Source organism: Berghia stephanieae, chromosome 2 (assembly GCF_034508935.2).
Source record: "Berghia stephanieae isolate SIO BIC M18660-M18661 chromosome 2, UCSD_Bste_1.3, whole genome shotgun sequence".
NCBI lineage: Eukaryota > Metazoa > Mollusca > Gastropoda > Nudibranchia > Aeolidiidae > Berghia > Berghia stephanieae.
Window position 1 is genome coordinate 28,634,232 of NC_088361.1, and position 22,500 is coordinate 28,656,731.

At 36.0% G+C, this 22,500-nt stretch overlaps 2 protein-coding genes across 2 annotated transcripts in view; both read left to right on the plus strand.

The window, feature by feature from the left end:
* Nucleotides 1-2,150: 2,150 nt before the first annotated feature.
* On the plus strand, nucleotides 2,151-13,310 carry LOC144964649 (sorbitol dehydrogenase-like). Its single transcript, XM_078899140.1, has 10 exons — nucleotides 2,151-2,273; nucleotides 3,422-3,687; nucleotides 4,896-4,929; nucleotides 6,647-6,811; nucleotides 7,788-7,947; nucleotides 10,497-10,615; nucleotides 10,875-10,940; nucleotides 11,520-11,701; nucleotides 11,940-12,061; nucleotides 12,908-13,310. The coding sequence occupies exons 2-10, from the start codon at nucleotides 3,631-3,633 to the stop codon at nucleotides 13,062-13,064; spliced, it is 1,062 nt and encodes a 353-aa protein (XP_078755266.1). The 5' UTR covers nucleotides 2,151-2,273; nucleotides 3,422-3,630; the 3' UTR covers nucleotides 13,065-13,310.
* Nucleotides 13,311-17,464: 4,154 nt separating this feature from the next.
* Nucleotides 17,465-22,500, plus strand: part of LOC144966760 (sorbitol dehydrogenase-like) — an 11,564-nt gene continuing 6,528 nt past the window's right edge. Inside the window, exons 1-4 of the mRNA XM_078903533.1 lie at nucleotides 17,465-18,426; nucleotides 18,968-19,001; nucleotides 20,485-20,649; nucleotides 21,039-21,198. Coding sequence (XP_078759659.1) covers nucleotides 18,373-18,426; nucleotides 18,968-19,001; nucleotides 20,485-20,649; nucleotides 21,039-21,198 — 413 coding nt within the window. The 5' untranslated portion in view covers nucleotides 17,465-18,372. The remainder of the gene's footprint in view (nucleotides 18,427-18,967; nucleotides 19,002-20,484; nucleotides 20,650-21,038; nucleotides 21,199-22,500) is intronic.

The window sequence follows — 22,500 nt, forward strand, 5'->3', positions numbered from 1 at the left end:
ACCAAATAAACTAAGAGAACTCTTCCATTGCCAAAATTGGCGACTTTTGACTCCTACAGGATTGATGAGACGCCCGTAACTAAGCATTAACCAATCAGATTATTTCTTGCCATTCACCCGGTTTTGTCCCCTCGACAATTTATTTCATGTATGAAAAGACCTGAGATATCATTAGCACAGTCAGACACACAAATCGGTTAGTGAGTATTTCTCACAATATTTTGACACATTGATAAAGGAAAACCTGACGATACCATGCAAAATTTTCAATCATCTGTGTTAAAATTGTGAGTGATGTTCACGATCTGTGGGCTGCTTACTCCGGGTGGTAGGCAAGCCCTTAAAGTGTCTATGGGTCTTCGGTTCACGGTCAGTGGTTGATTTCAGGGCTAACATAAACTATATTTTAAATTTTCGACTCAAAAATAAAACAACTTAAATATTTATTTGACTAGTTTTAATGAAATATACGATAACTGACGCAATTTTCAAAAGTATATGTGCACTGTATGTTGATTGAAGAACTGAAGACTCATGCTATAAAATATTAGTTAAAAAGGCATACATGTCAATAGCTTGACAGGCATAGCAACAGGACGTCACAGAGGAACCATCAATTGAAGTGCCAGGTTGTACCAAACTGACAATGAGCTGTCATATTCCGAAAAAAACACATTTTAAGAATTTTGGCCAGAAAACCCGTCCTCAAAATATCGACCCAAAAAGAAAAAAAAACCCTCTCAAACCTGGGACTTCAGTGAAAATGAAGTGCCCAGGTGTGAGAGTTTTTTTTTCCACGATTAGGGAAATTTTAGTCCACGAGGTTTTAAAGGACGTGTTTTTTTTTGGCCAAAATTATACAAATGGGCCTTTTTTCTCTCACAATATGGGAGAATGGCCACTGCACTGTTCTCCGCACACTTACAAAACAACTTTATTCATCATTTAATATATCCATAGGTTCTCAACTTGTCAAATATTTTAATCCTGGGACTTTTTGGAAATATCAGATTTGACAAGCTGGGAGTTATCCTAATCAATCCATACTTGAAATGATTTTTTTTAAAAAAAAGAGAGAAAAAACCCCCAACAAAAAGCAACAAACAACAAACAAACACCAAGGCTTGTTTTATTTGTTATTTTTTTTCTTTTTTCTTTTTTTGGCTAAAATGCCTGAAAAGTATTAAGTCATTTAACGGCTGGGCCTGAAAAAATTATTTCCAGGCCTTGGCAACTTAACTGTTGATTCGTTCCGCCATGGGTATAACTACAACGAAGCCAGCATGAACAATTTTATAGCGATTTCACATTGTTCAATTAGTGAGTAGGCACTGGTGTAAGATAAAGATCTAAGAAAAATGCGTATGAAACAGTGCAAGGCGAATGAACAAAACTTTAATACGATTTTGAGACGAGACGAAGTTTTTAAGGTGAATATACAAATGGTTTAGTGTCCTATCCAAAAGGATAACAAGCAATGACATGGTCCTTTATTATGTGACAGAAACCGGGATTAACTCCGGCTTCATGGGCCTCTAGGCTCTCATAGACTACTTCTTGGTTACACTGGGTTGAAGACTGAGCTGTAAATAGGCTCAATTCTTCACGGAGCTATCTATCATAATTGGAATCTTATCACCGTGTAACCTTGGACAGAGCCAGCGTATTCTAAGAAAACACACTATTTTTTGGAAATTTCTCCCTTCAAACGTCGATGGATTAAAATGATTTCCAACCTGTCCAAAAGTCTCAAATCTGTACATTTCGTGGTTTTAGACTATTTGAGAAGTTTAGGGTCATTTTATTAGATGCGTATCTTAAAGGAAACGTTTCTGGGCCTGAATGAAAAGGAATGAGGTCACCTTCAATTTAAATATGATGAGCAATGTATGCTGATTTTATAATTGTATCCAGTATTTAATACCCTACGTACAGATATCAGTTACTTATCATTGTGAAAGCAGGGCACTAAAGGCTATTGATCTAGTTCAGCTCTTATTAGGTATTGTGTTGTATTGAATTGTATTGTGTTGATAAAAAGTATTTTGTCAGACCAGAGCAGAATAGAGAAGCGTGTTCCATATTGAAGCTTATAATATACAATCAATCCAGAACGAATCAGTGACATTCTTTGCTTGTAAATATTATATTAAACGTGACATAGGCATGGACACAGGCTAGTACAGAACGACAGCAGTGACAAGGTTCCATATCGACTGATCTGTTTCATCTATTTCTATCATGTACTTATCTGTGAATATAAATTCAGAAAAGTGAGTGGAGCAGGCACTAATGTTGATAAAAGCAAGAAAGAAAGTGGGTAGAGAAGTGCCAGAGAGAAAAAACAAACAAACAAACAAAAAAAAAAAAAAAAACAACAACATTTGAGGCCACTGGGAGTCGAACCAACTGTTACAGCATCGACTGCCCATCACCGTAACGGTTTTTATTATTATTCTTATTATCCTCTGGCACTACACTACTCACTTCATTTCTTGTTATTATTTAGTTGTACGACATTTTCGCGTGATGTACAAACTGAATTATTAAATAACGTCTAACATTTTCTCCTTTGTTCTCATCTAACAATCACTATGTTATCTCTTTGTAACAAATCCACACTTAGTCGAATTACACCTCAAGTCAAGTTTAATTTGAAGGCGGGATTCGATTCAACTCTATCCTGATACAATAATAATTTTTTTTTAATCTATGGAAGGGGATTAAACATATATTGAAGAAAGAGAATAAAATTGCATAGTGTGAGACATAATTTAAAGCTTGTGAGATTTTGCCCAGGCTAAACCTTTAACTGGCTATCTAAGTTGAAATATAAAAAGATAACACACTATAAACTGCTTTAGAAGGGCCAAAATAAAAAAATGTCTATAGATAGAAAGTGACTAAGTCTTTCTCTTTTTGTCTCTCATTTAGGATGCCAGTAAGATAGGTGGACAATGTTTATCACGTTCAACTCAACAAATAGTAACTGTGACCAATCTTCTCAAATAGTAACATTTCGGGCCAAACCCGACACTTACAATTGGATTTTAAACTTAACTCATACACGTTGATTTAAAATAAATTTAACATTAAATCAGTTTTATAAGGAGGGAACGAAGTTCACGTCACTCAGCTCTTTGTTATTATTTTTAGACAACCTGTTAGTGATTAGTTTTCTCTAAATGATATCAATCAGATATAAAAGTTAAAATGTTCCACACAGTTTTGTGTGTCAGTATGTTTAATTTGACTAGCGGATGATGTGAATATTTTACGTAAACGCATAGCATTTATAACACAATGCTGCTCTATGTCCGTTAACATTTCAATATGACTAATTAAATGCATTCTTTGAGGAGAGTAAGTATTGTTTCATAAATATTCAATAACATGAAATTTCCTTCAATTCCACTATCAGTTCCATCTTCTCCATCCTGCCCAATATGTCATAATACATGATTGACCGGTCATAAATTCTGGATGATATCCATTTGACGGTTACGTCCTTTTGTTACCGTTTAAGCCATCCACAAGTGCAGAGCATTTGATCATATAAAACTCTTGTTAATTGTTGCAATCTGAAATTTTGAGTTGTGGATTTGTAGATCGGAACTTGCTTTTGATGGAATGATGACAGACACGAATTTGTCCTGTGTGTTGTATGGTGTGCAAGATCTTAGACTGGTAAGTAATGTAGTCGACTCCCTCTCCTTCAGCATCATCATCATCATCATCATCATCATCATCATCTTCTTCTTCTTCATCATCATCATCATCATCATCATCATCATCATCATCATCATCTTCTTCTTCTTCTTCTTCTTCTACTACTTATTACTACTACTATTACTTACTTGTAAGTACTACTACTACTACTACTACTACTACTACTACTACTACTACTACTACTACTACTACTACTACTACTACTACTACTACTACTACTACACGTATGTGTAGTGCGCCTTGCAGGCACCTGTGTTTCTGTGCTCTTCAGTTTTTCAATATTTTCACTTGATTCCAGAAATTTTCTTTTTTGGATTTTTATATCATTGTGACTGTGATCATGTGCTGTATATTTTAAAATTAATGTTAGACAGTTTTAACATATTATTTTTAAGCAATCTTTAAATATTTTCACCATGTACAGTCAACCACCAGTTTCTAATCTGTTTTATCTTATCGCCATAATTGTAGTCACTGTCTCACCACAATTATAACAAACGCAAAAAAACAAAAAAAAAAAAAAAAAAAAAAAAAACAAAAACAAAACAAAACAAAAAACAAACAACAAAAAGCGAGGCAGTAGAAACAAAGGATACAAAAGAAAATTGGAGTTCAAGTTGGCCATCGACCACACTATCAACACAGTTCACCCCGCGCCAGCCATATTCTATTGCACATAAACACATATAACAATAACATAAATTAGATTCAATAGTCTGATGTCACGTCGTCCAACAACGGCGAGCAGCATGGTTCGTAACAAAGAAACTTTTTATTCTTCATGCTGGCTCGAACTGGATGTAATGTGATCAGAATGTATAAAAGTCAAAACATGATCATATTTATAATGTTTTTCTCCTCTGGATACACCTTATGCTCGTCGGAGAAATATTTCATAAGGTCGTCCGCCATTGTTCCGATAGTTTTAAGCCAGTTGCGAAGTTAGTATGCGTCATTACGAGGGAAGTGACGTCATGACTGTTGAAGCGTATTGTAGTGACAACGATGTTCGTTCTGAAAACAAAAACAAAAACACAAGAACACACTACGAACTCACAGTCAAGTTCTGCCGCTCATCATCACTGAAACCATCACCATCATCGCAGTTATCGTCGTTGACAGCAAAATTCAGACCTTTTTTCCCCTTGCTATACTCTTCTTTGCAGGAAGAATTCCCTGTGAAAGATCCAGAACCAGGAGGTAAGGCCGTTCTGGTTTTTTATTGTTGTTTTTTTTTTTTTTTTTTTTTTTTGAGAAAATTTATACTAAATGTCTTAAATCAAGTTTGAAAAAAAGTAGCATTGATAAATGAATAAAGAAATAAATACGAATATTGTATTATGAATTTTCACGGATTTAATAAGATCAAAGCCCTTCGTAATGCTGCTTTTATTCTCCTTGCGGGCCTCATTAATTATTTTGTACAACTTCTCTCGTACCAGCCTTCATTGCTCACTGATTATTGCCATATATTATTCACACTTTCTTGGATGGGTAAAGTGTGTACAAGAAAACAATACTGGGATCAGAACTTTCGAATCATTGACACCCATCGGGTCACTAACTACGCTCAACATCGCTTGATGGCACAGTGATAACCTCCCGACGTAGCCATCATAAAGTTATAGCCTGGCACTGACAAAAAATGACGTCAGTCTTTTGCTACAAAAGAAAACAAATCGTGAGTTGTATTCAATAGTTCAACCAATGAAATAACTTGTTTCCTTGAGCTCTACTAACGATAACTCACTAGACGCTACACAAACCTAAAAAATGACGTCAAACTGCCAGTCCTAGAGAGTTCTTGCGTGGCCGTCGTAAAGTTATAGCCTGACACTGAAACCCAAAAAGACTGGCATTTTGACGTCACTATTTGGTTTTTGCACCGCATAGTGAGTTGTCGTTAGTAGTGCTCATGGAAACAAGTGGTCCCATTGGTTGAACTGTTGAATACAACTCACGATTTGTTTTCTTTTGGGCCAAGGACTGGCATTTTGACGTCATTTTTTGGTCAGTGTCAGGCTATAAGTTGACGATGGCTACGGTTCTAGTGTCAGACTATATGTTAACGATGGCTACGGAAGATTCGTATAGCGCTGCACTACCAACACGACTTTTAGAAGTGATAAATAAAACATTATATGACCATTTAAAATTATTTTCAAGGGACGTGGGATTACAGAGCTAAATGCCGCTCACGTGAAGACAATGGATGCACTGCCTTGAGATTGAAGCCAGATCATCTTTCTGCCTTTCAATGAAAAAACCACATTATTTCATATTTTTGTCCGGAACACTTAAAATCTCGATCTATTAAAAAAAATCTCAAAACCCGACTCTTTTTTTTTATAGAATCGGGTATGGATTTATTAAGATAGTGGTCGACACTATTGAGAAAATAAGTTTTCTGACCTAAATGAAAGAGTGAGCTTTTTCAGAGTACTAAAATTTTCTTCATCACGCTCTCAGTGGTGCTAAAATATGTATTTTTATTGTTGCATCTGAATCACGTGCACTAATACGCAGGTCTGATAACCCAATTTGTTATGGGCTCATTGTTGTAATGGAAATAATCTCAAACCAACGCAAAACATTGTCGATTAATCAAGTCCACAATGGCGTTCGGATTATCAGACCTGCTAATATGTGCTGAATCATTGCTGTCTTTAACATATTATGCCTACCAGCCAAAATTGTGGGGCCTCCGGATTTTTAACACTTTTCACAAAATTATGATGCAAGGAAGTTAAAAATACATGGTATTGTACATTGTCCTAGTGCAATTCCACGCTCTACCACTGTGTCAAAGCAATGCGATTAGTGCTTACAAACCGAAGGGGACAATCCGGCTGGTAGGCATACACTGAAAGTGGCTATGATCTGAATATCATTTCAAATTCCTGACCAATGTCAACAGAGGTCCAGATCAGCATCCGGTCTGTGGGGATTTGTGGCTCCGATGTGGCTTACTGGCAGAAAGGAGCCATAGGGAATTTCGTGGTCACGTCTCCGATGGTCATGGGTCATGAACCCTCAGGAATTGTTACCAAGCTTGGAGAAGGAGTCAAACAACATAAAGTCGGTACGTTGGTGGATGCGTCGTCTGCAAATCGAATGTGACCAATCGCCTCAAAGTGGTTTTATGTTGGAGTGAACATGATACTTTTGATTGAGTTAACTTATTAAATAATTCGACTCCAGGTAAATTGATATCTTCCTTGCTGGCAGCGACTTTTATATTCTAATCTTCAAAAAACTTTAAATACCTAATTTTGATTATTTTGACTTTCAACTTAATATTTCTTAATTCAATTCATTGTGACGTAATATCAGATTGACGCGGGGGTCACATTAAATCGTTGTAATACAAAATTGTTTTTTAATCTCTTTATTGTTGTTTAAATTTTTATTTGAAATGCGTGTCTGATAAAAAATGTGGCTGACCGATTGGTGACGTTTTTTTTAGCACACACTATTATATACACAATCATAAAATAAACACACAGAAGAGTAGACCCAAAAATGACGTTAATGACTTTTGCAGTTTTTAAAGTCCGGTTAAGTCCACACTATGTGGTATTTCATGTGCAAAACTTTGCACCAATTCACATATTCATAATTTTGTATAACGCACACTCAGTGCGCGAATACAAAAACATTAAATAACGATTTTTTGTTCTCTGAAAATGCATTTTTACAAAATCAAATTTTCATAGACTCAATACTGATAGTACCTATCATTTTCTCAGTAAGAAGCAAGGCTAAAAACCAAACAGTTCTGGTGCCCTGCCCCCATGTACCATGGTATGGTTTCAGTGATCAAATTATATCCGACGGTTTCAATCGAGTGTTCTAACGACTTTTACATGGCAAATGATCTAACCTCAGGTCTATCTCACTATTTTACTTCATGGCATCGGTCACGATGGCATATTATGGAGGACGGTTAGTCATGTATGATGCTTTCACAATTGGTTTGACATTCTATGTGCTTTCAGATCAGCTCTTTTTATTCTTATTTCAATTGTATATACCATATTGTGTGATTATACCACCAGGAGACCGGGTAGCCATAGAGCCAAACAATCCTTGCGGTGGATGTGACTTATGCAAGACTGGTCACTACAACATTTGTGACAACTTGAAATACCTGGCCACGCCCCCTACTCATGGGTGTATGCAACGTGTCTACTGCCACCCAGCCAACTTTGTCCACAGGTATGTCAATACTGCTACACACTACTTACAGACATTTTAATCACAATCGTCTCAAAACAGTATATTGTGGGGATGGACCTTGTGCCAAAAAACGAACATTTCAGCTTAATCTAATACATTTTAGGGATTCCGATAGCTCAGTTGGTAGAGCACTCGCCTTACACGCAACGGGACCGAGATCGATCCCCGAGTAGAGATTTCTTTCTGATCCCCCCCCCCCCTGTCCATCCAGCAGTATATCGATAACTGGGCAGCAATATCCGGTGAGAAGTGTTTTGCGATAGACTGGCTTCCTATCCAAAGGGTGACAAGTAATTTCTATAGTCCCGTCTCCATAGAAACTGGGATGAACTCCGGCACCATGGTCCTATGGCTCTGAAAGACTACTTTTTCCCAACTACTACTAAATATGAGATGAAATTAAATGTCCTCATTTAAGAGAGTGGAGATTGTGTCGGTTGCTTCAAAAACCTGATATTTCAATATTCCAATATCGTTTACAAGAAACTCATGGATTATCGCCCTTGGTCCAATCCGATATAATATCAGATTGGCGCGGTAGGTCACATCTAGCTAAATTTTAGCCAGAAATATTTTACTTCAAAATTTGATTGATTAAGATACCTCCACCCACCCAAATAAAAGATAGTAAAAAGTAGTCATTCAGAGTCATTAGGCCTATGGAGCCGAAGTTTTTCTCGGCTTCTATAGCGTGAAACGAACAATAGCAATTGTTTGCTACCCTCGAATAGGACGCTATTTTATCGCAAATTACTCTCCCCCGGATCTAACTGACTCAGCTACCCAATCACTGTTGGGTTGACAGGGGATTGAAAAAAAAAATCTCGATTTCATTCGGGATCGATTTCGGTCTCCTCGAGATGTCTAAATTGAAACCTTTCCACAAATTTTTCTGGAGATTTTAATAAATCGATATATGAATTAAACACTTTCTGACCAAAACAGAGCAAAAAAGTGTATTTTGTCTGTGTACGAGAGAATAGCGCTATGCAATCTAAACCGTCATAAAATAGAATATGAACAAGTTATATTATAATTTCCAAATATTTACCATGCTCAATGCGCATCACAAAGTTTCCTTAACACCTCTAAGTATTTACATTCTTGAAATTTACAAGTGTTGTACTGTTATCTCATGGAAACAAAGTTATCGTTTTCAATTTTAGATTTTTAACTGGTACTTTGTAAAAAAAGAATAACAACAGGGTTATTCTGGCTATTTTCTGTCAGGCGTGTGGCGTGTTCGTCTCTTGTTATGATATTTAACTTGTGACCTTTAGGTCCAGGGATGGAATCTTGATGTCGATGGCAAAAGGTTGAGTGATTCGAAAAAGCCTTTAACTAACGTTTTGTCATAATACTCAGGTGTAAAATGAGTACCTGGTCTGTAGCAGTATTGTCTATCGGTGAGCTAAATTATTATAATTGCGTGTTATAGCGGCCATTTTTTCGACCTACATATTAAATGATAATGTTGGCTTAGGACGTCTCATAAAGCGCTCTGAGCACATTTAGAGGATCTAACATTTTAAAAAAGCTCAAAGAAATTATTCTTGGATTAAATCTAGACCTCAACATGTTTGATTGCAGAGAGTAGATGTTTCTGGAAATGTAAATAAACTAAAATTTCACATTTTTTTGTCATTCTAATTACAAAATCCCCTTTTTACATCTGATGTATCCAGGCATAACAGCGTATTTGATACGCTTGTTTACATATCTCCGGCGACGAAACCAGAGTATAAAAGAACAAACTATTTCTTTAAAATGTATTGGATTTTGTTATGATGTCTTCATAAGTTTACCTTTTAAGCCTTGCATAAATGAACGAAAATGAATATAACAGCATCGAAAATTAACAAAATACAAAACATGGAACATTTCGGGCTCACAAGTCTTCTTCAGCCAATAAAAAACCCCCAGTTAAACCATATTTTGCTTTTGTTGTTTCTGAAGAAGGGGTTTGAACCCAAAACGTTCCGTGTTTTGTATTTTGTTATTTTTCTAAAGCTCTTAGATTCATTTTTGTTCTTTACGTTTTACATTCCACATCTTCTAGGAGCTTAGTATCACAGACTTGCATAGTGCGATTTTGCTATTTTGTGGTATGACACTCTCCTTCGGATTGGTAGGTTCCTGGAACGAGTCCCGCCCTGGACGAAGCAAAGCTGGATACTTGGAAAAAAAATATTCGTTTACCTTCATTCTGTCACCGTATGCAATGAGTACCTGACCAGTAACAACGACAGTTGTCTCTGTCGAAAAATATATGATAAAAGCACATTACTGACATTGTGTCTCATCTGACACGATATATTTTACTGTTGGCTTGGTACACCTTGTAAATTATTTTTTAATAAATATGGTGGAAATTAATCGGTATACAAGATCAAATCTTAAAACAACAGATATCATTTCTCGATAGTCTTCCAGACTTTTCCAGGTTTGGGACCCCTTGTGAATTATTTTGAGCAAATTTAGTCGACAAGCTCAAGTGTTTTTAAATAACAGATATTATTTCTCGATAGACTTCCAGACAATGTTAGTTTTGATGAAGGAGCCCTTGTGCAGCCTCTGGCTCTAGGATTTTACGCTGTTGATCGTGCTGGAGTTAAAGTGGGACAATCTGTACTTGTATCTGGAGCTGGTGAGATTCCTATGTTATTATCATCAATCATGATTAACAATTTAATACAGTATATAACTGCTGAGCTTTTGCCAATACTTTATTAGTATCTCTAGCCGTCAATGTAAATTTCATCATCATCATCATCATCATCATCATCATCATCATCATCATCATCATCATCATCATCATCACCACCACCATCACCATGACACAATAATCATCGCCACCATCATCTTCATCACCGTTATAATTAAAATCATCATTAACTTCAATTCAGGTCCCCTGGGAATGTCGGTGGTTTTGGCAGCGAAAGCGAGTGGTGCTGCTAAAATTCTAGTGACAGGTATGATATGACATATACTTTACCCTAAAAGTAAAAAATAAAACAATGCCAACCCCCCCCCCCCCCAAAAAAAATAAACCCAAAAAAAACAAACCAAACAAACAAAAACAAAACAACCGAAAGAAAAGAACAAACAGACAAAAAATAAAACGCAATAATTTAAACAAAAGTAAAACAAACAAAAAACCCTTTAAAATACATGAAAAAGGAATCATCCTAGTCGTCCTACGTAAGAAAATGAGTCTCATCACCTTTAATCACCTTCTGCCAGATAAACCAGATGCTAAAAAGTGAATTTAAAGATGAAATGCCTTAACCACTCAGCCACATCGTCCTGCCTATTCATGAAAAGCAAAGTGCGAATTCAAATTGAGTTACATTTTAATACAACTGGGGGGGGGGGGGGGGGGGGGGGGGGTAGGGTTGACTCTGGTTTTGTTGTGGTCTGCATCCTGAAAGATTGGTGTTGAAATTTTGATTTTGTATGTTTGTCAAAAATACCGAGTGTCATAGAAATAGGCCACCAAACGCACAATTCCTATTCTAACATATCTACTATCTTTTATTTTCCCGGTTCAGACATAATTCAGGATCGGCTAGACTGCGTGTCCAAGATTGGTGCTGACGTGACTGTATTAGTCAGCGACCAGGAAGATCCTGAGGACCTCTCCAAGAGATGTGTCCAGGCTTTGGGAGGCAGGACGGCTGATGCTGCGATTGAGTGTAGTGGAAGTGCTACAGGCACCTCTAATGCCATCTATGTGAGTTGTTTTGTAAACCTTCTCCTCCTATTCTTCTCCTCTTCACTCCTCCTCCCATCCTCCCCCTCCTCCTCCTCCCCTCCTCCTCCTCCTCCTTCTTCTTCTTTTTCTTCGTATACTAATGATGATGATGATGACGATGATGATGATGATGATGATGATGATGATAATACTAATAATGATGATAATAATACTAAAAAAATATAAAAGTAAACAAGAGATCTTTGACAAATTTCAGAGCGTCAAGAAAAGAGGGGTTGTGGTCCAGGCCGGGTTTGGAGCGTCCACATCAACCATCCCGCTTATCATGGCTACACTGAAAGAACTGGACATACGAGGAATGTCACGGTTTTGTAACAAGTCAGTATGCTAGATATAATAAATATATAAATGTTGCTGCTCGAAGCTCGAAGAAATAAATACCAATGTGAAATTGAATGTAAGCTTCAATTTAATATGTGAAAACAGATAAAATGGACGTTTCGGGTTTCCCCTTTATCAACAAATCAGGATGGTAACAACGTCACTACCACATTCGTCTGTAGTGTTTCATTCCTCCCGTTTTGTTGATAAAGGGGAATCCCGAAACGTCCATTTGATCTGTTTTCGTATATTAAATTGAAGCTTACTATACATTCAATTTCACATTGTTATTTGATATAATAAATATGCAATTCATATCTAGTTGTAGAGGCTATGGGTCTAGCTTTGCAATATAAACCCATGGGGAAGCATTTCCAGGTTCGGTCTCAGCTTCAAACACTTTTTTTTTCATCTTCTTGAGCATTGTTTAGAAACTCTCAAACCTCTAACTTGATCATCATAGGCTTGATGGATTCCTATTGGTATAACGAGACGTTTGATTGATTATCTACATTTCTTTATTGAGTGCATTACGAAAGGAAGGATTTTAAGTAAATATTATAATAAATTCGATAAGCTCTAATCTCGAACTCTGACTTTCTTCCTGTAGGCCATGAAACTTTTACTTCATTCATTGATTTAAGTGACGTTCAAAATGTCAAAAAGTTTCAAACCTGAGTTTTATGGATAGTATTCGCTTGACTAAGAAGCTCACAACATTGCCATAATATCTATAGATAGTCTGATTGATACTCATAAAAATGGCTGGCTGAAAACAATGACACACAAAGTGCTGAGTGGCGTCATTTTCATTCTATCTATATTATACTTTTCACTCCACAGCTATCCCACTGTGATCGAGGCCCTGAGAACTGGGAAGGTGAATGTCAAACAACTCGTCACCCATCGGTTTCCATTGGAGAGGGCTCCAGACGCCTTGCAAGCGGCTCATAATAGAGAAGGAGTTAAAATTGTCATCGACTGTACAAAGAAGCAATAATACCGACATTTTTGCATAAGAAAAGGACACACAGTAAAGCACGTATATGAAGAACAGGCTCAGGCAGCGCTTTACAAATTTCTGTTGTTATTATTAGTATTATATTATCATCATCGTCATCATCATCATCATCATCATCATCATCATCATCATCATCATCATCATCATCATCATCATCATCATAATTATTATTATTATTATTATTATTATTATTATTATTATTATTATTATTATTATTATTATTATCATTATTATTATTATTATTATTATTATTATTATTATTATTATTATTATTATTATTATTATTATTATTATTATTATTATTATTATTATTATTATTATTATTATTATTATTATTATCAGTAGATCTGTAGACGTGCCAAAATACTTCTTTTTCTGCCATCAGTCTGGGTTATTGTCTGAAAAAGGGTTTTGAACCTGAAACGTTCTATTTATTACTTTTATTTGAGGGGTTATTTTACTTTTTTGTTTTGTTTTGAAACGGTTATATTCATTTTTTTTTTGTACGTTACATTGTAGAATAGAATGTGGCATTATGTCAGGTTGACCTCGCTGATGAAAATTGAGTGCATATTCTAACTGATCAGTTAAAACATTTGTGAACCACGGTCTCAAAGCTGTGTTATATTATACGATTCTTTCATTTCCTATCTAGTATTTATTAAACGAGTTATTATTATCGTGCCTAATAGAACTACGATCTTGCTAGGAGAAAAAAAAAGAAAAAGAAAAAAAGAAAAAAAGATCATGAAGAGGGGGAGTTGATTTTTTTTGGTGGATTTTTCTTTCTGTTGTGACTTGTACTGTTTCATAAAAACTCTTACAGTCATTACTGTTTTACTCATTGATAGAGCATTCGCCTCTTGCCTCTTGGTATTCAAAGTGGGATGGCCCGGCAGCTTTTATTATTTGGTAACTGAATTATGTCCAGTGATCTGGTCTTGTATCACGAGGTCTATATTATTATATTATTATATATGCGCTCACACACTTTCGGTCTTTCGGAAGAAACAGCTTGGCTAAGGGACATAACTACGTTTATTTAACATGCTCTTAAGCAGGGAAGAATAGCTTCCCTTGTACTAAAAAAAAAAAATAGAGCTTTTATATTGGGCAATATCCACTAAATGTGCTCAAAGCGCTTTACAAAGGGTCCCTGACCAACAGCAACTCGTAACATGTAGAACGAGACATGACGCCTGTTAGGCGATATTCCAATTTTTCCGACAGAGGCAACGCTGTTGAAGGCCGGGTACTCATTTTACACCTGAGTACGCTGAGAGAATGTGAATAAAGAGTCTTTTTCAAAGGCTCAACTATGCGCCGAACGAGGCTCAAACCCAGGACCTTCCGATCCGAAAGCGAGGGTCATTCCACAAGACCACATAGACGCACAAAGCCCTGCTTTGCTCATAAAATTTAATTGTGGACTATAACAGTAGTTTGTTTCTGTAAAAGTTAAAATTGTCAGATTGCTTTTCTGATGCCTTTGTGTTTTGTGGATACAAAAACAGCACCATAGTAATTAGTGAATTTCCAGTCGGAATGTAGGTATTATAATATGTACATCTATTTTGATTATCAATCCCAGTCTAGTTTCATAGTTGTCATAGTTGTTACTTTATATTTTGGCATAAAAAAATTAAAACCATTATTATTTTAGTTTTGCAAGAAAGAATCAATCAAAATAACTTGGAATATTTAATATTTCTGGCTCTTTCGTCTAGCACCATCCTTTTCACATGTGATTAATTCTAAAATTGAGGGGGGTGGGGGTTGCATACATTGCTACACACGATCGGTCATGTGATCGCAAAGATAGCAACCAATCAAAACATATTTTGTTTCTAAGTGATTGATTTGAATTGAGGGTTCGTGCGTTGCTAAGCATTAACCAATCTGAATGTTTTCTGTATTTAGCCCTTATGAACCATTTCCTGTAGCATATAAACAAATGTTCCTTATCTCATTGAGTGGGATTAATTACTATAATCCCATAAAACGAGTCCCAGAACAATCAATATGCAGCGCATATAACTTTGAAAATTACGTTTTCTATCCCTGTAACCGACCGATCACATTGAACCAACGATCGTGTAAACTTTGCATTTGTATGACGAATAAGAAGTAATAATTTTGAATAACCAGCTTAATTTAAAAAAAAATGAATTAAGTAGACAAATGGACGTTTCTTGAATTCCTTTTTTTTCTTAAAATTTTGTACGGCATATTTATTTATTTCATCAGTTTGTATTATTTGTTCTGTTTCCGAGTAAGGTATTCAGAATAAAAGATTTAAAAGAAAAAAAGAGTGGGACAATTATCATTTGCAACTTTCTGTAGAAAAAAGGCCAAAAAAATAAATTAATACAAGTGGCACAGACAGGAATCAAACCTACAGCGCCAATTTCAAGCCTTCTGAGACAGACATTTTATCTATTCGACCACGCCATCCACATATTGCCAACGAATATTATGTATACTGCCGTTGATTTTAAAAACACAATATATGCAATGTTAACCAAATAGCACATACTGTATTCTTTAATAAAACGGCAGTATACATAGAAAGCTACTATCCCTCTGCTGGCTTGTTGCTTGGGTATTAAAAAAAAACAAACTTGTAATGATATTTTATTTACTTAACTTAGACGTCTATATCTTTTCACATTTCAATGTGCATTGCAAACAGTTTCGAAAAGTATTTTGTCATTAAACACCAAGGCTGTAGAATTAATTTCCAGGCCTTGGCAATTTAACTGTTGATTCGTTCCGGCATGGTTATAAATACAACAAAGCAAACATGAATAATTATATTGCGGATTTCACACTGTTCAACTAGGGAACAGCCACTATGTAAGATAATGATCTGAAAAAGCGTGAGCAAGACAAAGCAGAAAGAAAAATACGAGAAAAAAAACCTTTGAGGATGTCTGAGGTTCGATCCCCTATCGAGGAAGGCAAAATTTTGGGGATGTTTTTTGATCTTTTGTATTTTCCTTCCCTGTTCAATGCTTTTTACATATTGCTACATATTCCTCTCTGTAAGGGAAAGATGGAATTATCAGATTAAAAATTGAAGCACGAAGGAGAAAATAAAAATGAAACAAATTAATAGTAGATAAGCTTCAATGTATTAATCAATAAAGAACATGAGGTGGACATTTCGGATTTCCCTTTATCAAAACATCACGATGGATAAAAACACATTGAAGACGAATGTGGGATGAGAGGATGACATTTTAAAGCGAATCAAAAACGAAAAAAAAACCCCCAAAAACAAAACAATACAAAGAACAAACCCAAAACGGTTATGATCTTATCCAAAGGGTAGCAAGCAATAGTCACGGTCTTTTTATACTGCGACAGAAACCGGGATTTGACTCCGGCTTAATGGGCCTCGTGGTTCTCATGGACAACTTCTTGTTTACACTGGGTTGAAGGCTAAGTTGTAAATAAATCTCTTCTGGATGTCTCGATTATTCAAGGAGCTATCTATCATAATTGGAATCTTCCCACTCTGAAACCTTGGCAGAGACTACCCTGCTCTGACAAAACATATCATGAGAAACTTCTCCCTTCAAACATTGATCGACTAATATGACCATCAATCAGTAAAAAGTCTCAAATGTGTAACTTTCAAGGGTTTTTTTTTTTATTTTGTGTGGGATTTATGAGAAGTATAGGGGGACTTTGATAGATTTGCTCTTTGAGGGAAAAGTTTCTGGACCCAAATGAAAAGTGAATTAGATCACCTTAAGTTTGAACTTGATGAGCAATGTATTTTGGTTTTAGAACTGTATCCTGTAATTTATGCCATATGAATGCATGTCAGTTACTTCTCACTGTGACATGGCACCAAAGGCCACATTATTGATGCTCTGCGTTTAGTTAAGAAAATCACAACTTCCGCCATCGGATGTAACGTACCAAAACACAAAACTAAATGTAACCTTAAACGTTTATAGTTTGATGATTATAATTTAGTGAGAAATACTCATGAAAATGGTTGACTAAAAAACAATAACAAAGAGCTGAGTGGCGTCAATTTTGTTCCTTCTATTGGTCTAGTCTAGCTCTTATTAGGTATTGTATCGCATTGAATTGTATTATATTGAAAAAAAGTGTTTTATCAGACCAGGACAGAATAGAGAAATGTGATCCATATTAAAGCCCATAATCAATCCAAGACGAATCGCTGGCATTCTTGACTTGTAAATATTATGAATGTATGAGTTACATTGTACATTAGTACCGCACCTATAAGGTGCTATGCTACACAGCATACAAATGTCACGGTCACAGGGAATCCACATATTCCCAACACGTCTGTTCCTGGTAATATTAAAACATGACACAGAAATAGACACAGTCGAGAACAGAACGACAGCAATGACAAAATTCGACCTCGACTGCCCTGTCTCATGGCTGTAGTCTATTTCTATTAGTCTAGGGCTATTGGTCAGTACTGACCAATAGTCATTCCGTTTCTATTATCCACTTAAAATATTATTTTTCCTTGTGCACCATAATTGTTAATATGCAATCTGGATTTTTAAATAACACCTCATATCATATTATCTCACTTTTTCTCATCTATTAATTGATTGATCCCTACGTTTTCTCTTTGTAAATTTTTTTAAAAAACAAGCCTAAACCTTGAATTGATGATTGGGGTTGGAATACCAAAGATCACACGCTACAAGGGCCAAATTTGAAAGACTACATAGATTGAGATTGGCTGAAGTCATTCTTCTTTTGTTTCTCTTATATGCCAGCTAGATAGGTGAACAATGTTTACCACGTTCAACTCAACAAATAGTAGTTTGGACCAATCTTCTCAAAATAGAAAAATCAGACCTAACCCAATACTTTCAATTGAATTTTAAACTTATCTCATTCACTTTGATTTTTGAAAAGAAATATTAATGGCATTTTTATATAGCACACTCATTTCCTATGTCCTTCAAGGTTTCAATGTGACTAACAAATAAACAACTTGAGGAGAGTGAGTTTTCATTAAAAAAAAACACACAAAATTTTCTTCAATCCAACGTTCAATTCTATTTTCTCCATCCTGCTCTATCTGACATAATACACTACTGGCGTGACGGATCAAAAATAATCTGAACGTCATTCATTTGGCAATTGTGTCCTTTTGTTACCATTTAGCCACAAAGAGACAGAGAGCATTTGATAATTAAAAAAAAAACTCTGAGGATAATTTCTTACAACCTGAAATTTTTCGTTGTGGATTCGTAGACTGGAACTTGTTATTGAAAGAATAATGACAGACACGAATTTGTCCTGTGTGTTGTATGGTGTGCAAGATCTCAGACTGGTAAGCAATATACTTTACTCCTACCTCTTCTACCACTACTACTACTACTACTACTACTACTACTACTACTACTACTACTACTACTACTACTACTACTACCACCACCACCACAACCAATACTACTACTACAACTAACTACTATTACAACAACAATGACAGCAATAACAACAACAACAACAACAACAACAACAACTACTACTACTACTACCACTACTACTACTACTACTACTACTACTACTTTTACTGTCACTACTACTACTGCTACTACTACTACTACTACTACTACTACTACTACTACTACTACTACTACTACTACTACTACTACTACTACTACTACTACTTTTAAAATATTGCCACCATCACCACCTGAACAATTACGACTAAATAAATTACTGCTTCTACCGCATTGAATCGATTTACAGGCTGCTCATCTGTTGAACTCTCGTTCGGAGTTACTGTTTTCATGTAATCCCTTGTAAATCGCTGTTTTGTTGACAGATAAAAATATAATTTTTTCTTTTTTGGTATACTTTCTTTGCAGGAGGAATGCCCTGTCAAAGATCCGGGTCCAGGAGGTAAGGCGGTTCGTTTTTTCGGAAAATATTAAAGCTATATGTTTTTAATCACGTTTGGAAATAACCTGTAGCGCCTTGCACCGGACACAACTTTATGTAGCGATAAATAAAACCTTACATTACGACCATGAAATTGAAGTTGTTATACTTTGATCACATGAAAAACAAGAACCAAAAAAGAAAAAAAAAAGAAGAAGACAAAAACAAAAATAAAAATAAAAACAAGCCTCAATAGAAAAGATTTGCATTTGCCTGCGAGAGCAAGCAAAGCAGAGGGAGACAAAGGATGAGGAGGTTTCATGACATCGCGAACTGGACGGGGAGAGTAACCACAGAGGTAGAACATATGATACAGATGAAATCCAGGAAGGAGTTCAAGTCGGGTTGTTTGGGAGGCTGCGTCCAACAAGGTTCCGCAAGAAGAAGAAGAACAAGAAGAAGAAGAAGAAGAACAAGAAGAAGAAGAAGAACAAGAACAAGAAGAAGAAGAGGAAGAAGACATGGGCAAGTGATCACAGGTTCAAATGACGCCACGGGAAGTGAAGACAACGGATCCACTGTCTTTGAATTGCCAGATCATCGCTCTGTCCTGCAGTGACAAACCACGTTTTTTCATATTTGGCTTGAAAACTTTTATTTCAATCAATCAATAAATCAATTCAAAGTTTAGGTAGTTTGCCAATTCTGAACATAAATCAAAACATAAATACTAATATTAAAATCAACACAATCATATAAATACATGTAAATAAACAAAAATCAAATAAATTACTTATTACTGTGGATGATGATGATGATGATGATGATGATGATGATGATGATGATGATGATGATGATAATGATGATGGTGATAATGATAATGATAATGATGATGATGGGCTTAATATACTTGTGATTTATTTCACTATGAAAGGTTGTTAACAACAATATCGATCAATTAAAATTACACCTCTTTGACGTATCGGACATGGATTTTATTGACAAGGAAATCGTAGATATTGAAATAACAGTTTTCTAGCCAAAAGGAAAAAAAAGAGGATTTTCCAGAATAAAAACCCTCTTCTCTCTGGTGTTGAAAATATATATAATATTTGTTGCTTCTGAATTGACGTGGTACTTATTCACGGGTCTGATAACCCAATTTCTTATGTTAAATCAAGCCCATAATAGCTTTCGATTATATGTTAAATTATCAAGCCCATAATGGTTTTCAATTATAAGACCTGCACGTAGATCTGAATCATTGCTGTCTTTAATATAGTATGCCTACCAGCCAAATTCGGGGCCTCCAGATTTTTAACACTTTTCACAAAGAAAGTTAAAATTGCATGGTATTCTGCGTTGTACAATTCCACGCACTACTGTGTCAAAGTAATGAGATTGATGTAAACAAACTGGAACGCGACCAAATCCGGCTGGTAGGCAAGTACTGAAAGTGGTCATGATCTAAATATTATTTCAAATCCCTGACCACTGTCAACAGAGGTCCAGATCAGCATCCGGTCTGTGGGAATTTGTGGCTCCGATGTGACTTACTGGCAGAAAGGAGCCATAGGGAACTGGGTGGTCAAGTCTCCGATGGTCATGGGCCATGAACCCTCAGGGGTTGTTACCAAGCTTGGAGAAGGAGTCAAACAACATAAAGTCGGTACGTTGGTGGATGCGTCGTCTCCAAATCCAATGTGACCAATTGTCTCAAAGTGTTTTTTTTTGGAGTGAACATGATACTTTTGATTGCGTTTTAGACTTTACTTTACTTATTGAATAATTCGAGTCCAGATGGATTGATCTCTTCATTTCTGGTAGTGACTTTTATATTCTAATCTTCAAAACACTTAAAATACCTAATATCGATTATTTTGATTTAGACTAACTTTTCTTAATTCAATTCAATCTGAGGTAATACCAGCACGGTTGGTCATGTATGATGCTTGGGCAAATTGGTTTGGCATGCTATATGTGTGTACACGCTTTCAGATCAGCTCTTTTTATTCTTATTTAAATTGTATATACCATATTGTGTGATTATACCACCAGGAGACCGGGTAGCCATAGAGCCAAACAATCCTTGTGGTGGATGTGACTTATGCAAGACTGGTCACTACAACCTTTGTGACAATTCGAAATACCTGGCATCGCCCCCTACGCATGGATGTATGCAACGTGTTTGCTGCCACCCAGCCAACTTTGTCCACAGGTATGTCAATACTGCTATATACTTACAGAAATGTTTGTCACAATCGTCTCAAAACCTATGGAAACCGGGATAAACCTCGGCTGCTCTGAAAGACTACTTTTTTTTTACTACTACTAAATATGAGTTGAAATCAAATTATGTCCTCATTTAAGAGATTGGGGGAATGTGTCGTTTGCTTCAAATACCTGATGTTTCAAAATTCCAATATCGTTTACAAGAAACTCATGGGTTATCGCCCCTGGTTCAATTCGATATAATACCAGATTGGCGCGGTAGCTAAATTTTATTTTTATTCAAAATTTGATTAATTAAGATACCCTCCTCCACTAAAAATGTTAAAAAGTAGTCATTCAGAGTCAATGTGGCATGTGGAGCAGGAGTTCTTCTCGTTTTCTATATCCTGAAACGGACAATAGCAATTGATTGCTACCCCTTGTTTAGGACGCTAGTCTATCGTGAAGTATTTTCCACCAGATCTAACTGGCCCAGCTACCCAATCACTGCTGGGTGGACAGGGCGGGGTCGAAAAAAATATCTCGTTTTCGTTATCCCCAAGGTGACACCCTAAACTCGCCAAATAAATTATCTCAAATCCCATAACAACCCCATTTGGAATAAATTTAGACCTCTCTCAAAGTAGAAAAATCCAATCCTAAAATATCATATTTTTGGTTATTTTAATGATAATGATTGCAGAGAGTAGATGTTTCTGAAAAAGTAAATAAACTAAATGTTCAGAGTTTTGGTCATTTTAATGATAAAATCCCCTTTTTATATCTGAAGTATCCTGACATAACAGCGTTTTGATACGCTATTCACACATCACCGACGATGAAAACATACTATTTCTTAAAAATATATATTGGATTTTGTTTAAGTTCCATAAACGAAGAAAAGTGAATATTCTAACAACTTTGAAAATATTAAAACATTTTTTGCTTTTGCCATTTCCTGAATATGGGATTTGAGCTCGAAACGTTCCGTTTTTGGTATTTTGTTCTATTTCAAGCTGTTATATTCTTTTGTGTTCATTAGTTTTTGCAGTCCACATCTTCTAGCAGCTATGTGCGGCTATGTGGTCTAGTGGTATGACACTCGCTTTCGGATCGGAAGGTCCTGGGTTCGAGCCTCGTGTTCGGCGCATAGTTGAGTCCTTGGAAAAGGCTCTTTACTCACATTCTCTCACCATACTCAGGTGTAAAATGAGTACCTGGCCGTTAATAGCGTTGTCTTTGTCCGAAAAATTGTAATATCGCCTAACAGACGTCATGTCCCGTCCTACATGTTAAATGTTGCTGTTGA

Coding starts and splice junctions, on each gene's coding strand:
- LOC144964649 (XM_078899140.1), top strand. CDS start 3,631: ATGATGACAGACACGAATTTGTCCTGTGTGTTGTATGGTGTGCAAGAT. Junction 4,930..6,646: donor GAAAGATCCAGAACCAGGAG/GTAAGGCCGTTC, acceptor CAATGTCAACAG/AGGTCCAGATCAGCATCCGG. Junction 7,948..10,496: donor CCAGCCAACTTTGTCCACAG/GTATGTCAATAC, acceptor ATTTCTCGATAG/ACTTCCAGACAATGTTAGTT.